Source organism: Acartia tonsa, chromosome 1 (genome assembly GCF_053477335.1).
Source record: "Acartia tonsa isolate MP-2025a chromosome 1, ASM5347733v1, whole genome shotgun sequence".
NCBI classification, from domain to species: Eukaryota; Metazoa; Arthropoda; class Copepoda; order Calanoida; family Acartiidae; genus Acartia; species Acartia tonsa.
The window spans coordinates 42,232,907-42,252,388 of NC_137260.1; the positions used below are offsets into that span (position 1 = coordinate 42,232,907).

At 31.9% G+C, this 19,482-nt stretch overlaps 1 protein-coding gene across 2 annotated transcripts in view; it reads left to right on the forward strand.

Moving 5' to 3' along the window:
• LOC145319827 (cell adhesion molecule Dscam2-like) overlaps positions 1-19,482 on the forward strand; it is a 181,333-nt gene that overhangs the window by 15,989 nt on the left and 145,862 nt on the right. For both annotated transcript variants that reach the window (XM_080162204.1, XM_080162195.1), the window contains exons 3-6: positions 6,152-6,257; positions 6,745-6,813; positions 14,053-14,136; positions 14,515-14,601. In XM_080162204.1, the coding sequence (XP_080018330.1) occupies positions 6,152-6,257; positions 6,745-6,813; positions 14,053-14,136; positions 14,515-14,601 (346 nt within the window). The remainder of the gene's footprint in view (positions 1-6,151; positions 6,258-6,744; positions 6,814-14,052; positions 14,137-14,514; positions 14,602-19,482) is intronic.

The following is a 19,482-nucleotide window of genomic DNA, read 5'->3' on the forward strand; positions in this document are numbered from 1 at the left end:
AAAATATACCTAGACAAACAAAATTTGATTCTTCCACTGCATATATGATTCAAAATATTATATAAAACTTTTCAACTAACATTTCACAGCTTATACAACTTAACTATTATAATAGAATTTTTATCATATATATTGTGTCTTAATTAGATCTTATAAAATCTGATAAAATTGAGCATTTTAGAAATGTCTTATTTATATCATACTCTGTATGTAGACAAAAAATATAAAAAGTTGCAATTTCAAATTTTTTTTCGCTGGAAGTTCGTCTATTTAATAGATGTAATTCTTTACCATTTTTTCGAGTAGTTATATTTACATCAATATACTACTTTTTTACTTTAATTCGGTTGCCTTCAATACCACTTAGCGTTTCTGATTCGTAAAAAGTTACATTATCAAATCAAAAGAGAGATAGAGATTTGATACAAGCATTAATGTAATTTATTATTCATAAAAGCTTATAACCATCGAATTCAAATATTGTTAAAATCCATAAAACATCTTGATTTATTGAATGTAATGTTCATCTTACACTTATTCTTTCTTTCATGGATACTTAAATGCATTTAAACAAGGATAAAAACGACCAAAAACGCAAAGCTTAACAAATCATATGAAAAATGTTTTATTATTTACGAATAAAATAATTGGGTATAGTCCCTTTCGTGGCAATTCTATTTTTTACATTAGCTTTTCTCCTATTTCTAGCCCCTGCGGGGGGCTCTAACCCTGAGGAAACAATTGCCTAACCCTGTGGGGCAATCATCTAACCAAATAAAACCTAACCTTACCTGAAATAACCTATAAAAGGCCATTTTAAAAATACGACGAATCGCCCCTTAAGGGGCGTTGTCACGAAAGGGACTATTCCCAAATAATTTCATATTAGTTAGAAATTATAAATGTTCACCTTATGTTAAAACAGCATATTTATTACACATAATTTTTTTTGTTATTATACCTAATTTTTACAGAAATATTTTCAAACATATTTACAGATTTTTTGACGGACGGATATTCAATGAAACGTACACCCTCTTTATGTAGAAAAGAAACGCTTAACCTTAAAAGATATTTGAAACTATTATTTTATGGCGAATATGCATAAAATGATAAAGAAATAATATTTTATTTGGCATAAAGCTAAAGATTTTAAAATTGCAATGAATTTGTTACAAAGCTTAGATTCTTACACTAGCTTTTTATTGATACCATTAACCATCAAAAAGACATTTTCATTAATGAAATATTTTCATTTATTTTATTTCATTACTTATATGCAATGAAACTAAACTTAAAATAAAATTTGGCTTCTAAATTTCATAAACAATCATTATAAGAGGAATCATGATATTAATCTTAGGTCTAACCTTTGTTTGACGTTTGCATTTTCATGATGTCAAAATTTATTTCCCTAAATTATAAAAATTTTCTTTTAATTTCCCCTTATTAATGTTACGAACTTATTTGTCCTTGTTTTTAGTTTGAGATAAGAAGTGCACCTTGTGTTATATTACTATTTTACTACAGTGTTCCATGGCTTGTGCTTAATTACTTGTTTTTATTAGCAAAACATGTAAAAATGGTCTAATGGTATTGGAATCCAAGGAGTGAGGGGTCAATGGACTATGAATTATAAATTTCTACACTTATACATGTTCTCTCATTCATTGGCTTAAAAGCTTTGGGCACTTACAATAAATTACTAGTATGATAATAATTTTGTGTGGGTGTGTTGCACCTGGACTGAACAGTCAATTTGTCAACTTAAAATAGACTTTTGGTCCTTTACCTCATACAGTACAGTACTTACTAGTTCTTACTTTACAAGTTGGTTCTGGACATCAGTTTGCCATACTTTTTTAATTGTTACGATCAGAACCAAACTAGAATTAAAATTAGGTTAGTTGCTGTGAACACCTCAACCATGCAGTGCACTTTTCTTTATTGTTTACATTTCTTTCTTCATATCTATTCACAGGGAGATGTACGGGTACTACTTGATATGAAAAGCTGAACTTATCTTTTCCTTCTTTACGGTTTTACAATTTTAATTTATTGTACATTGTCATATCCCTCGTTTCACGGTTATATCATAAACACACTCGCGCATTTACTTAATTTTATCACCCATTGTCCCATCTCTTATCCCTGATTCCATTGAAACACACACATAAACACACACACAATCGTATCTTCTATTGTTTTTATTTTCATTGTCCTATCCCTGTATCCCAGCTATTATTGAAACACACTCACACACACACACTCAAACACACACATACTCACAATCGCATCTCCTATTGTTTTTGCATTTCCTTAATTTTATCCCAAGTTTAAGATTATTTGTTTGCTTTTGCAACCTAAACTTACAACTATGGCTGGGTTCTAAAAACGTTTGATCCACTTTAAATACACAATTACAAACGAAGTAACAGGACAATTATAACCACCAAGTGGTGGGCAGAGAGTTTTGGCAATAGTATATGTCAAAGACACCAAAATTTTTTGACCCGCCCTTAATTTTGTTTCCACCCCATTAAACAAAAATCGAGGGGGTTGTAGGTAATTCGAATAACATAAGGGGTGTTATAGTATCTTCAGGGGGTGTAAGGAGTTGTTGGTTTGGTATAAACTAGATTTTAAAATAAATTGATTTTATGCAGCTTCATTTTGGTATCTTTAGGGCTATTGTTCAAAGAATGTCTATGTGGTACAAGTCAGACAAGGATTATTAAGAAATATGAAGAGAGTTGTGTACTTTGTAAACAAGAGATAAACATTCTTTATTATGCATGATAACGGATAAGATTGACATACCTACAGACTTCATTAGCAACGAACTGTCTCGGCTACTAAACAATATGTTGTGATTCTATTTAAATAACAACTCTAAAATCAGCCCTGGTATAGCAAGGCCTACAGGCAGAATCAAAATGTTGTAAAAATTTACAACAAAAGTTTTAGTTTGTGATTGCTAACATGTTACAATAAATTTAGTACAAGGGCATCTCTAAAGTTTTTATACAATTGTTTAAAATAAAAATAAAGTATTTTTAAATTCTGCTTGATTTTTCATAGATTTTTATCAAATTCTAATGGCAAAATAATGAACATTGAATTTATAATTTTTAACTTTTCTAGATTTAAATTTTTTGTTGAAAATTGATAGTTTGAGCCTAAGTAAGTACCGAAAGTTTTTAAGCTAACAATTGATATATCATGAAAATATTAATATTGGCAATTACATTTTTCTATTTCGAAGACATTGTTAATTGTTTATTTTAGTATCTTGCATTAATATATCCCTTTATCAATGTTCCATTTTACATTATCTTATCCCTGATTTTTGTCCATTATCATATCTCTGTAACCCTAGATATACAGAAGCTGGCAAACATAAGAATTATATAATTTTCAGTATATATGAACTTTTTAGTTTTTTTGTTTCTTATATTTAGTATATCCATCTATCCCTGTTCCGTTTTCCATTATCCTATATCCCTGATCCATTGTCCATTATCATATACCTGCATCCCTGACAGAAGCTGGCAAAGACAAGAAGTTTATAATTTTCTGGTGAGATAAACTTGTTAGTTGTTTTGTTTCTTATATTTCATTGAAATTTCCCTGAATCCTTGTTCCATTTTCCATTATCCTATATCCCTGATCCATTTTCCATTATCTTATCTCTGTAACCCTGGATATACAGAAGCTGGCAAACACAAGAAGTTTATAAATTTCTGGTTAGATAAACTTGTTATTTCTTTTCTTTTTTTCCATTTTCCAATACCTGTATCCCTTATCTATTGTCCCTTATCCTATACCTGCAGCCCACACAGAATCTGGCAGAGGCAAAAAGTTTATAATTTTCTGGTTAGATAAACTTGTTAGTTGTTTTGTTTGTTATATATCATTAAAATTTCCCTGAATCCTTGTTCCATTTTCCATTATCCTATATCTCTGATCCATTGTCCATTATCCTATACCTGCAGCCCACACAGAATCTGGCAGAGGCAATAATTTTTAATTTTCTGGTTAAATAAACTTGTTAGCAGTTTTCTTTCCTATCTATCATTGACATATTCCTATATTTTTTAACAATTGTTTCATTATCCTATCCCTTTATCCCTGATCCCTTGTATAAATTATTCTCTCTAATCCTGGAATTGTTTTCTTTCTTATCTCTCATTACAATATCCCTGATCCATTGTCGATGATCCTAAACCTGTATCCATGTATCTATTGTTTTCATTGCATAATATCTCTATATCCATGTTCCATTGTCCATAATCTTATCCCTGTATCCTTGACAGAAGCTGGCAGAGACAAGAAGTTTATAATTTTCTGGTTGGATAAACTTGTTAGTAGTTTTCTTTTCCTTTCTTTATACAATAATGCATAGATATGATGCTGTGAGAATTGGTGCAAAAAATATGACGTAACAAAAAAAATTAGCCAATGAGATGCCGTTATTGACCAATGGCGGCAATGGTAGTGGACTCTCATTGGCTAATTTTTTTGTTACGTCATATTTTTTGCACCAATACTCGCAGCATCCATAGATATTATATATCATACTAGCGGCTTCGCCCCTAGCCTCTAGGGTTATTGCCCCAAGAGGTAAGTATTTCTGGTGCTGCCATTTATTTTGAAGTAGTTTCCCCAGAAAACAATATCTATTGAGGGGAGGGGGAAATTTCCCTTTTGGGGGGCTGGGGGTGTCCCACCTCCTTGGTAAATAGCTTAAAACCACCACAGGACCAGTAGGTATATACCCTGAAGAGTAGAATGCGATCGGTTTAGTGGTTACCGAGATCTTAAGGGACGGACGGACAGACAGACGGATAGACAAACAGACAGACAGACGGATAGACAAACGGATAGACAGACGGACAGACAGACATGAAGCTACTTTGTATTATAGATATAATATACATGTACAACGGGGATCTTAAGGGATAAGACAATGAACGATACATTGATAAGAAATACATTTGATAAACAAAATTACAAACCAACTTCAATGAAAATATTATTGAGCCAGCTTATAAATTAAACGTGGTTATAAAACTTTTGGTACAAGTGTAATTTACAGTTAATTTAATGTTAATGTGTCTTTAATACGAGGCTATACATTATTTTTCAGTATGGCGTACCGCTAGTATCTGAATATAATGCAAAAACATGTTAAAACTTTTCAAAATAATTATGCTCAAATATATTGCGTTTAGAATTTATGGATGCTATCATCATTGTTATTTATTGTATTTGTTATTGAAAACAATAACCTGATTAGAATTGCAAAAATATAAATAATAATAGAAATACTCTTGTGCCAATAAATAAAACAATAGATACCGATACATTCTTAAGGTAGTGGTACACTGTAAAAAATATATAGCGTCGTTTTAATTCTTTCTTAGATTTTACACTAGCATTTCATGCTTTCTAATATAGTGAAACTCGCAGTGTGGTCAAATAACGACACCCCCTCAACCCCCCGCATCCCCCCCCCCCTAATTAACCCCATTCCCTCTCCTCCAACTGGATGAATGAACTTATCAATAAATGAGTTGTATGTTAGCCACCTAATTTTCCCCCAGTCATAATATCTACTTTTATTTTAACAAACTGGATTTTAGAATAAAACTGTAATAAAAGTTAATGGATTATTTTTAGTGTGTATGTATATAATAATTAAATATTCATATTTATTGACAGAATCCCCTTTTCATATGGATGCGAAAATTAGTTCCATGTCTAATTATACAATACATATGCTTGATAATAAGGACAATTGTATATTTGTAAAGTTGTAATAAGATAGATATTATAATGACAAAAATAATCTAATATTCCAGATTTTAGTCTGTCTATCAACTCTTTAAGGAACTTTTTTTCTAGGATGTTTTAAAGATCTATGTCAGCTGATTTTTGTAGAGGTTTTACAAATATTATTGAGTTTTAGGAAGCTTTGTACCTTATAGCTTAAGAGGTTTTAAGCTATTTTCTATGAGAAAGACAAACCCCTTCCTCTTTTTGAATTTAAGAAAACAGCACAAAAATTAAATAGAAACTTTAAATATATGGGAAAAAATATTCAGTACTTCTTCATTGCATTGAAAAAAATAACTTTCTTTATTAACAGAATCTGGTGCCTTGTACGAGTGGTTTGAGGTGGCCACACCCCCTGATGGAGGACTGTCATCCTCCCAACTTGGCAGCAGGATGCATGGGATGATTCATCATGAAAGGTAAAGGGGTGTTATGTTATGTCGAAGCCAAGATAAGGACCGTGTCCTAACACGTATCAAATCCGCTTGTCGTCGGGGAGGTGAGGCGATCGAGTCTAGGCTTAACACCGCGTCAAAACTAAAGACGTTAAAATTGTACCTACTGCTGCTGTCAGATTCGCAATATTAATAGTTAGAGTAGGAGGAATACATTGGCCCAAAACAGGCGTAACTCAACAAAATTATGACATCAAGACGAAGGTCGTGCAACCAAAGAGTTGGTTGTCTGCTGGGTGTTACCTTACTTAATATTCTGGGCGATTTAGCGAGAAACACACCAATTCACACAAGGAGTATGTTAATGGTGGCGTGGTGAGGACTTGTATCGTAAATCCGCCCCTAAGATGTCATCTTAGAAGCAAATAGTTCTAGAAAGTTAATATTGTAATTAAAAAGCGTAAAAGAGTTTTTCAAAATCCTCTGTTCCCTAACATTTTATTTATATCAGGAGAGTTCATGAGATACCTGGATTTAGAAAAGTCTTCCAGAATGGAACCCTCTGGCTTCCACCTTTCAGGTAACAACTATGGATTTGCTACTCTTACAATCATTATATGAAAGTAACAGGATATCAGTCTGTGTGTCTGTCCTGAAGGATCTCACTAATCCCTTAACCGATATTGTTCTCCTTTCAATGTATCTCCTCATGGGTCCTTGAAAGTTTTTTTAAATTTTTTTCAAGATGGTACCAACACCCTCCGAAAAGAAATCCCAAAAAAATCAAACTTACGTTTCGCTAGAGGCCTCTAGGGGCGTAGTCGCTATAATTGTAGAAGATTATCCTTATGATATCTCTGTGATGTTATCATATCAATACATCGCTAGATCCTTTTATAGGTAGTAAGTTTTGTAAGCTTAATATTTTAATAGACAAGAAATTTATAGTGTTCTTTTTATGGGTGGTTTTAGGCTATTTTTCACTTTCAATTAGAAATGCTCCAAATGCAAGCTGAGCACCCAATAATAGCTATACTTATGTTCAACATAAAAGAATAACAAACGGACATATCTACATACAACATAGAATATCTTTGACAAACTACAAAGTACTGTAATAACAATAATGATTTAGTTTTTAATTAGTTTGAAATTAGATTTGGGTGAGCAGCAATTTAAACAATAAACTAACAAATTATACAGCCTTGTACTCGATATATGTACTTACATAGTATGTATTAGACCACAGGAACTGGTTTTGGTGACTTATAGAAACCTGCCAGTAAAGAAACCCCAAAAAATAGTTTTTAAATGGAGTGTCCCAAAGTTTTAAGCCAAAATATGATGCTAAACATTTATAAAAAAATTCAAGCCAATTTTTTATATTCTTTTATATGCTTTTTGATATGATTTTTTTCTCTTAAAAACAGGTGACGTTTGAAACTTTGTCAGGTTTCTGTACATCAACAAACCCGGTTTCTATCGTGTATTGTATGTCTGTATAGATAGATATATGCATAAAGTAGACATACTTTAGTAACATCCTTGCAAAACCAATTCAATCATTACAACTACATCTTATTATTGCGTGGTATTGATTTTAAGAGTATGGGAAATTCCTTGGTTAATAAACAAACACTCTTGTTCAACGAATCAAATAAAACCATTTTAAACTACTATTACATCTCGTCATACTAGAAATTTTAAGGTATGACACTGTAATTATATGAGTAAGGGAAATGTTTTCACTTTTAAACAGGTGCAACTTAAATATTTTGAATTTTCAAATAATTTTTATCAAATCAATGAGATGATTGCCTGGCAGGTGTTATTTCGTTTTCGACCAAGACAGTTGCTAATTTCATCCTAGTAACAATGTAATGAATGGAAAAACGAACAAAGCTATCATACAGAAAGAAATTTTATATTATAGTTTATCTTTGCAACAAATGAAAAAAAATGAAAAATACTTATAAAAGATTTCACATGGATATTACCCCCCACAGGATATATTACAATTTAGTTTCAAGTGGAAATTGGCCCAGACTAGCAAAACTCACGGTGTCAGGGACAGAACAATGGAGAAAAGAATCTACATTAAACTAATTCTAATAATTTTAGTTCCTTATTAGGATATTGGCGGGAAAAAATGTTTGTAGATTAATGATTCTCCCATTGTCCTTTACACCCTACAACTGCTCTCAGACAGTTTCAAGAAGTTTCATAAATTCGAATGCTTTAAATTACATCTGATTTCTTATTATGAGAGGTTACAATTTTATTGTGACTACTTCATAAATATAATATTTTGAAATGACCCACAGTCTAAACTGCTATTTGGAAAGTAGTGATAACTATTAGAGTATGATAATAAATAGATCACCAAAAGTAGAGCTACAATAACATGAGTAAACATTAAAAATATTTGTTTACATATTGAATCTTCATAGTGGTTTACAATAAAGCCCTAGGTGAAGGTAGGAGATGTTAGGCAAATAGCCTAAAATCATCACAAGTCATTTATAAAGCTTGACTAAAAAGTAAAACCCATTCAGACCATTAATTTCGACATTCTAGCTTTCAGACAAAAAAAAAACTTAATTCTTTATATTACAAGATTTAGGATTTGTTATTAGACTATTATGAAACATGAAAAGCTAAAAGTATCATATTGTTGATATGCCCTGGAAAGCTACTGGAGGAAGAACGGGTTGTAGAATATTATTTTCTCTTCTTCCCTGATTTGTAGACAACCTGCAACGTATATGTATAAGTTTGATATTGTTATATCATACCCCAGTTTAAGTTACCAAAATAACAGAGTTACGGATCTAAGAAACTTTTTCCAGCTGACTAATTGGTACCATTGAAATAAGAGCATCTACTGTATAATTAGAGTTTGTAGATATGCCGACTGTTCAGTAAGTAACGTTATTATACAGTTTCAAGTTAGTCTAAGATTAATTTGATATGCAGTTTATTTTAGTGTTATTAAATCTGAGATACAGACAGCCTTCTGTTGCTGCACTACTTATGGAGAAGATTACCCTAGTATTAAAATTCATTATGAATTCTAATTTTGTTTGTTTGTAAGACATTAGTGGGTTTTAGTAGTAAGAATATAACTTTTGAGTTAATATAACTTTGTAAACGTACTAATATAATAAAGATTCTAAAGTCCCCTCCCTTCATGGTTTAATAAGCCGCTAAAAAAGTTACACGATTTGTGTCTGTCTATCTTTGTGTACTGAAGAATCTCTGTAACCGCTGATATTGTCCTGGGTAATATTATGAATATTTTTGTTTTCAAAAGGGAAATCGCCACTAAAAATTTACCCCCCCCCCCCCCTTCAAAAAATATTTTTTTTTCTTTTTTCTTTTGATAACTAAATTTTACCCACCCTCTCTTTTCTCAAGGGTCCCCAGAAGCCTCTAGGGGCCTATCCGCTAATTGTAAAATAAACTAAGATCTTCAACTTTTTAAATATTAGATGCGTGCTTGTGTGTGAAATTGTGTATACATAAGTGCACATAGATTATAAAGCAGGGATCTTAAGGGATAAGGTAATGAACGACATATTTATTTACAATCCTAATTATGATAAACAAAATTACTACTCCTATTGATTATAATTATTGATGTAAAGGTTTCATAACTGCTAACTTATACTACCAAGATTTGATAAAGATATATGTACCTCCTTTTTAAGCCAACAGTCAAATGTCTCCTACCCCCGTTAAGTTTAAGCTATATTAGAATGATCCTACAAAAATAAATCAAACGCTTTGGTAAGTTCAAACTGCATCTAATTCAAAAGTTAAAAGTAAAGTGTTTACTATTCTGTAAAAAAAGGCAATGTCATTAAAAATCCACATTTCAAAATCCTTTTATCTCAATTAGATTTTTTTGTTTTATTGAAAGGTTTACATGAGTGGTTTCTCCTCTAACCTCTAAAAATCACACTTATCTGACATAAGCCTATATTAATTAAAATAAATATTAAGCTTAATTCGATAAGAGGGACAAACAAACAAGACATCATTCTAGATTGTATTAAAGATGTATGTTATTACATATTTGTCTTTATAACAAGCTTTAAAGTAGATTTTATAACCAAAATATTATGTAAGTCTTAACAATGGTGTGCATACTTTTAAGCAAATGTATCTCATTGGCAAATTAGCAGAACTGTAGTTTATTACAACAGCACAAATACACAAGGTAGAAATCATTCTCTTCGTTAAACACAACCTTCTATTTGCTTGCTATTGTAATAATTTATAATATGATAATACTTGGGAGGGGGGAGGGGTGACATTGGGCTGTTTATTACACCAGTCTCCAAAGTGTTATTAAACGTTTTCTTATTCGTTGACTCAATTACTTTGATTTTTTATTTTTATTGAATTTTGATTGGTTGGTTCATTAAGTTCAGTGTCTAAACGTTTCAACCACTGCAGACGAGGAAAATTTGAGAATCATCGTCAGGGTTGTACATAAATTTATCGGCTATTGTCTTATCCCTTTAGATGCCTGGATATACATAAGTAGTAAGCGTTTTTTGTCTGTCCCGAAGGATCTCTCTAATCGCTGAACCGATATTGTCTTCTCCCCCCTCCTCCCCCCCCAAAAAAAATATTTTTTTTACTCTTTTGAAACTCAAATTTAAAATGGGATGAGGTCGACTTTTCCCCCTCCTACCTTAAGTGCCCCTAGAGGCTTCTAGTATGAATTAAAACACTATGCGAATTCAATCATATGCGGAAATGAATACACACCAATAAGAGAGAAGTATATTAAGTTTTTATTATATTGTAATCTCCAAACAATGGAATTACAATATACGTGGATATTATGACAGGGGAAAAATTGTTGTCAATTTAGATGGACATCACTTATTGGTTACTTCGTTCATCCGTTATGTGGGGTTGGGATGGGGGAAAGAGTATGGATTGTTATTGTAGACAGCTACAAGTTTCACTTTATTAGAGTACATGATAATATGTTGAAATATCCAAGTAATAATATATCCACGCTCGAAACACACTTTTTATTATCATGTGTAGCTATCTGCAAATAATCTTATATAAGAGTTTATATCTTACCCTCTTTATTTCCATCTTTCCATATTTTCTATGTATTTTATAAAGTGAACGTTTTTTTATTAAAATTGTTCTATTACTTGAAATTATAAAATTGTCTGTCGAAGTAAGACAATTAAATAAACGATATTAAAGGCTTTAAATTCAACAACGGAGGATTTCCTCCAGGGATCGGAAGCCTCACGTAAGCCGCGCATAAGCCTCAGTTTTAAACCTGCTTGTGAGCAGAAAAAAAATTTCAGAAAGAAGGATTGTCTGCTTAAGAGCCGTTTTATACATCCAGCTGAATTTTATAGTGATAAAATCACGATTTCACTGAGGCTTACACGCGGCTTACGTGAGGCTTCCGATCCCTGATTTCCTCTAAGTGCCTACTCGAGAACAAAAATTCCCCATTTCCTTGATACCCTCCCTCAGAATATTTACAAACCATCTCTTCACTGTAAACGATAACCATATTGGTCCAGCGGTTAGCGAGATCTTAAGCTGCAGACACAAAGATACAGAGAAAAATATACATCTTGATTTATAAGGATTTATTTGTTCAAAAATTTGCATTTCAAATTTCCTTTCTTCGCCTTCCTTATTTCCTCCCATACTCTTGAAATAATTGGTAGAACTGACCTAACCATAAAGATTGGCTGTGGTCAGAAAATAAATTGAAATTGCAGCTACCCCCAGCAGTAGCAGCAGTCACCACACATATGTTTGGGGACAATTTAATCCTGCAATATTACTACTAGCTTACATAGTATTTTATATAAGTAGGTTGACTGCACTTTTTCCTGTCATAATTCTTTAAAACTTACAACAAAATAGTATGACGAAGAAAATATTAAATCTTTCAGTCTTATTTTTATTTTTTTGGTGACCTAGGCATTTCTCTTTTCTTAAAACCTATATCATGTATCGATTAATATTTTGAAGCAATAAAAGCTAGACATAAACTCAACAATTGAAAGTCACATTATATATTATGCTGTAACTACAACAAAGCAAGATATTGTAAATATCGTCTTTATCTTAATAAGAGTCGTCTTTTTAATCATCCAATACTTAGAGTGGTACATTCTTGTCTATTTACTTGTCTAAGTACTGTGTAATAACCACTGTGTTCTGGTCTATATATTTTCTAATAGGATTATGTTGTAAGCTACAGCCATGGGTGGAAACACTAATATTCAGACCTACATATGTTTTTTTTGTAGCGTTGCTGCCCTATAACTCACTTTGTCCGTTTGTCTAACGTCCGTATGTCCTTAGTGCTAATAGGATTTTGTTACTAGCTTAAAGCATAGATTGAAACATCAATATTCAGACCTACTTATGTTTTTTTGTAGCGTTGCTGTTCTATAACTCACTTTGTCCGTCCATCTAAAGTCCGTATGTCCTTAGGACTATTAGGATTATGTTGTTAGCTAATAGCATGGAAAGAAACACTAATATTCAGACCTACATATGTTTTTTTGTAGCGTTGCTGCTCTATAACTCACTTTGTTCGTTTGTCTAAAGTCCGTATGTCCTTCGGACTATTAGGATTATGTTGTAAGCTACAACCATGGATAGAAACACTAATATTCAGACCTACATATATATTTTTGTAGCGTTGCTGCTCTATAAATCACTTTGTCCGTCCATCTAAAGTCCGTATGTCCTTCGAACTATTAGGACCATGTTGTAAGCTACAACCATAGATAGAAACACTAATATTCAGACCTGTTTTTTTTGTAGCATTGCTGCTCTATAACTCACTTTGTCCGCCTGGTTGACGTCCGTGCTAATAGGATTTTTTATTAGCTTAAAGCATAGATTGAAACACCAATATTCAGACCGACCTACGTGTGTTTTTTTAGCATTGCTGATTTGTAACTCACTTTGTCTGCCTGTTTATCCTTACAACTTTCGTCTGTCTGTAATGCTAATAGTATAATGTTGTTAGGTAGAAGCTAGAAAACACTGATATACTTTCAACTATGAGTTGTCTATGTCTGTCCATGAAGCAAATATGACTTGATAAGTTAATAACAATGCGCAATCATTTTATTCAGCAGCTTGTCAAAAGTAATAAGTATTATTTTTGTTCAGCGCTATTTTGTATGTTTTGATGCTTGTTATTAATATGAAACCCACATATGTTCTTACACATAACCTTCATATTTATTTGACAGTTATGCTTCATATGTTGCACCAGAAATATATTTCAAAACTGGATAAAATATTACTTGGACGTTATACCACATTTTCATGTTCTCTAATAAAGTGATGAAATAACAATACACCCCCCCCCCCAACCACCCCTTTATCCCATACCCTAATCTCCTTCTAGATAAACGAACTGAGCAATAAATGAGTTCCATGCTAGCAACCTAAACTTACAACAATTTTTCTTATGTCATATCATCCACGTATACATATCTACTATTTCAAATTGCAACATTTTTTAGTATACAAGATTGGCTCTATGTCTATACTACCTAGATCTATAAATGGTTCACCTGATTTTAAAGTGGAGGGTTTTTAAATCCCCACCCTCCCCCATTTATAAACAATCTAGGTCGTGTTAAAGAATTATTATCAACTTTTTTTAAAGAAAATTTTTTTGATCTTTAAGTCTACAAATATTACAATTACGCGTTCTAATAACTTGGGGTACATTTCCTGTATTGATATGATAACAGCAAAGCTTTTTCTTTAAATGATTTTTCTTTCTTTTTAGGTCCTATGAGTATAATCCAGAAATTCATAGCACAACATATCAATGTAAAGCAAAGTTTGGCCCTCTTGCCCTTATATCTCCAAGGTAAAGAATTATTATTACAGCACAACATATCAATGTAAAGCAAAATTTGGACCTCTTGACCTTATTTCTCCCAGAATAATAATTACAGCTCAACTTATCAATGTAAAGCAAAGTTGTATTTATCTCTCCAAATATGGATTCCCAGGCCAATTAGACACAATTTTATAAGCGAAGCTGCTCTATAATTAAAATGTCCATATTGAGCATCCTTTGTTTAAGTCTTTTTTTGTTATATATTTAAAGGAAAATTTTGTTAATTTTGTAAATTAAATAAGCTGTTACTTTATATTTGTTAATGTTCGTTTGTCTGACCATCTATTTGGTCACATTTGCACTTATGGATGTTGACATATTTTTAAGTTTTTTTTTTCGTTGCAGATATACAATACAACCTGTGCTGCAAGAGACAATACAGTTGAGGGTGAAAGATGTTTACTCCCACAGAGGAAATAGTGCCTTTCTCAGGTGAAAAAACTAAAATTGTAGAGTTGATTCGCTAGAAGTACCCTTCTTGCTTTTGTTAAAGGTTTTTTTGCTTGTAGATACTGCTTTTTTTTAAAGATTTTAAAGTCTTAATACTTCTTTTGATCATTTAAAGGTACATCCATCTTTACTAGATCTACTATACTTTCATCGTATTCTATCCAACTAAATACATACTAAAGCAGCTTTATGTCATTATGTCTGCCAGTATGGCCTGATTTAAAAAACGGATGGAACTTCTATCGTAGTTATTTAGTGAATCCCCCTATCGTAGAATATATCTTTTTTTGAAATGATGGTAAGGGAAACCTTAACCCTTGCTTTGGGACTAGCCACTAATAACTATAAAATAAATTAAATTGAAACTTGATTATACTAGACAAAAGTCTTTATATCTTGCACCAAAACGATAAAATTTCTTATAATAACATCATAAAAATAACTGAATCAAATTTTCCACATTCTCAGACTGCTTTGATAGAAGTGTACCTATTCTGCAACAAGTATATTACACTTTATAAGGGATTTAAAAGAATGAGGGTGACAAATTGGTGACAATTATTAGTTAGGTATTTTGGTCATTGCTAGTTTGAACCAGTCATTCAAGATTTAAATAAGAGTTTGTATAAAAGTTTTGGACAATAGTATAAATAAAAGGCAATTGTTCAATGTTCCTCCCCTCTCGTAGATAAATAGCTGACATAATATTTGAGAAACTATTCATCCTGGAAATACAAAAGTAACCTAAATTATTTAGCTTTACCTCATAAACATGTAAATAATTGCTTTTAAGTATATAAATAAAAATTTGAACGACTTTATATTTTGTTAACACCCAGTACTTTATCCAAAAAAAAGTAACCTCTACTCTAGAAAAGTGCCTTAAGCCTTTGGAACCTGGTCGCTGAGGAAATTGAAAATATCCTCAGCTTGTGTAGTAAATACAATTTATGTGGCATAAAGGTTTATGTGAGGAGACCCCTATCTTAATACACTTTACTATGCTTAGCATAACTCTTTCAATCTGAAGATACTCTACATGTCATGCTATTTGCATGTCTCTCTTATTTTCAAAAGAATGGATATTCATTATAGTTTTTTAAAAATATGATTGTTATTTGGCTTCCTATTTAATACATCAATTGTGTCTGGCTGTGTTAGTGTTTGTTTGTGTGTGTGTGTCTGTATGCGTTGGTGGGTTTTAGTGTGTGTGTGTGAGATAAAGAGATGAAGTGTGTGTATGATTTTTAGTAGTGTGTGTGTGTGCGCGTGTGTGTGTGTGCGTGTTGTTGTTGTTGTTGTGTGTGTGTGCAATTCAGGTTTTTGCAATGAAAACAAAAGGCACTTACCATTGCTGATGTATTTTCTATTATTTGACCAATTTTTTACTGACCAACCAAAGCACAGTCACATAAATTGTTTTGCCAAGGGAGTGAACTCAATCATATGATTAGGTCATATATGGATTCTAGAACAGGGGTGCAATGTTGATAAATGTATATAAGTATAGATGTATAACCCATACAACTACCTGACCTTTTTTTCTGCTAGCAAATTGCTTTATGCTCTTTTGTAGCGATTTGGCTGTGTTTATATTTTCGACGTTATTGGCTGATATCAATTGAATCTCGGCCTCTTGGGTAGAGTTACATATAGCTCGTGCCCCCTCTATTCTTTTACTTTAATGCAATGTCCACAAAAGTTATTTCAAGAAATTATAAATAAGAATAACTGATACAGAGAAGTAATAGTGCCATCACACAAAGTGCCGGCAGAGCAAAGATAACCACACTGAAATTTTAAAATACATTGTAAATAAAGGGGAAGGGGGTATATCCATTCTTACAGAGAGCTCTTGCCCTGTGAGGCGTATACTTGAGTTACCTTAATCCTTCATGGTTACCCAGTACACAAAATAATGCAATCTAACCTAGCCTACAGTAATAAACAAACAACCAAAAAATCACCGCTTCCTTATTTTCAATTCATTTTAAAATAAGATTAGTGCCCAACAAGGTACTTTATGTGAAAGCGCCAAAACAAATTTTGATTGATATAAACGTAGGGGGTGGGGAAGTTTACTGTACTCTAATTACAAATCGAAGAAATGTAAAGACTTATCAATGATCTTATGCCAGGTGCGTGTCATAGTAAGGGTAGGGCGAATTCCAGATTTTTAAGCTTACAAGTTCCAAAGTCGTTTTTATAAAAATAACCTTTTTTAGAACAAAATTTAGGTATTTTTTTTCTATATAGATTGAAATATCTTTTGTTAAGAGTTTGAAAGTAGTGGGAAAAAAGCCAAGAAAATAATGATATTTAAAATTTATTCATCCCCTTCCTCTATTTTGTTTAAAATTATGTGTCTACTGTGCACAAAGAAAATTTGGTACAATCCCTCCAAGTGTTAGTGGACCATTGGACTCCTTCCCTCTTCTTCCCCAGGAAGGATGGGAAGATTGGGCTGTTTATTACACTAGTCCCACAAGTTTTATAATACCATTTTCTTATTCGTTGGCCTAATAACTTTGGGGACTTTCATTAAGTTGAGTGTCCAAGCGTTTCAGCCACTTATTATAAACTACAGCAAAGGTAATTTTATTTGTCATCTTTAGGGATCTATATCAATTTATCGGCCAATGTCTTATCCCTTTAAATCCCTGCTTCTTGTCATATCGTTCTAAAAAAGCGTTTTGGTGGTTTTATCTCGTTTTCCTTGATTCAAAGATGTTTTGTACATTGGACTAAAGACTACACTGGAACACAAAGTTTTTTTTTAAATTACGTAATCTATTCGTTGGCACAAAAACTTATATTAAATTTTAATTTTTTGATTCCAAACTATTAAATTTTCGATCATTGTCTTATTCCTTATAATTACTGTCTTACATTTATGATAGAAGTCAAGACAAGGGGGGGTGGGGGGAGTTTTTTTTATTTATACTAAAAGGAAATTACCTTAAACTTCAACTATAGCATTGTTATTGTAAAACTTATAATAGAATAGTTTATACATTCATCTTGTATGGAAACCTCTTTTATTTAATAGAATATTATTTTCATGAATTAAAGGTATGATAGGTTTTGAGTTAATAATTCACCACAGATATCTAAATTCCCTAGATGCATGGATTAGACAAAGTAAATTGCAGAAAAAAACATTTAGCTATTTATCTTTAATAGCATCTGAAAAGAACTTTTTTTCTAATATTCTGATTTTTTCGCATAATGATTCTTAGGACAAGGTACATTATTTTAAGCAAGGAATCTCAATGATAAAATCCTAAAAATTACAATTTTTCTTTAATGAATTATGTATTTGAGCAATGTTGCAACACATTTAGGCACAATTTTGTTTAGACTTAAAAATAAATGTCTGCTTATCTAATTTTGCACTCTACAAGAGTTGATGTCCTGCTGTTTCAGAGCTACGCTTTTATGGATGTTATCATCCTTGTTTTAATTACAATCACAGTGAAAGATTAAGACGGACAAAGAAAATATTAAAATTTAGTCATTAAAAAAACCTGAAAGCCAGGTTCTCCATATTCCTGTTGATATCTGCTTCCTTATTCATGTCTTTGTCACAATTCACATCTCTCTATAGAATCAGGGAGGGAGGTGACTGTAAAATACACTGCTATCCAAAGTTTTATAAACACATCTCTTATGTGTTTGGTTAACAACTTTTGATTTTAATCTTTAATTTTTAATTTTTTAGTTAGTTTAAACTAACAGTGTTAAAACATTGCAATTGATAATTCTAATCTAGAAAGGGGTAATTTTGTTTTAACAACATTAAGGATGTACATCAATTTATCGTTCATTGTCTTATCCCTTTAGATCCCTGGTATGAACAAATTCATATCTCTGAAGAGAGAACAAATTTAAATTCTTAACAATAGTGTTACTTACCTTCCCAGTAATATAAGGGATACTGCGATGCAAAAGAATAGTTATTTACCGCATCGTATTATAGACAGTTCTACGGATTAAAACCAGTTTTGTTGGCCCCGAGGGACCGAAGGCAAGGGCTAAAAATGCTGGAATTAAGCTTATGGTTTTAATTTTAATATTTGTGGAAAATTTGTGTTATACAATGCCATACTAGATTTTTTAGTTTGGCTTAGAGCCGGCTCTAATAAAGCGGAAATTAAATAAAAGGTTTCAAAGCCATTATGTTTTTTCCATAATTAAGGCCAGTTATACATTATTAATATTAGGACAAACTCTTATAATAAAGTATGCTCGTAGCACATGCTCCATAACAAAAGACGTTAAACGAGTTTCTTACTGCCGCTGTACTAGAAAGGCGACATTTATAGTTAACATTATCAGGCGAAACCAAAATTTTAAATTAATTGAAAAAAAAATTATCTAAAGATGGTATATACCTGGTTCTATTCTTTCTTTCTTCTTTGTCATCTCTATCTTGTGAATTCTTTCCTGTCTGAAGATAGGGTACCTACTTTCAGTCTTTTTCCAAGGGCGTCTACAAAGTTTTTATTTTGGGGACTTCACCTCAACCCCCCCCCCCCTCAACTAAGTTTAAGTTTTACATATTATTTTCTTTATAACTTAACAAGGATGACAACATCCATAAAACGATGCTCTAAAATCAGAAGACAAACGAATAATAAGTCATGTATAGTGTCAGACCTTAAAAAGCAGAACATTAATTTATAAGTCTAAACAAAAATGTACATAAATTTGGAGCAAAATTGCTTAATTACAGGATAAAGTTAAAGGACGTATTTTCATTTTTATGATATGATTACAGACATGCCTCGTTTAGTTATATACTTTAAAACGTTGTTCTAAAAAAATTAAGAATCGGCATGAAGATTATATAGAAAATTATAA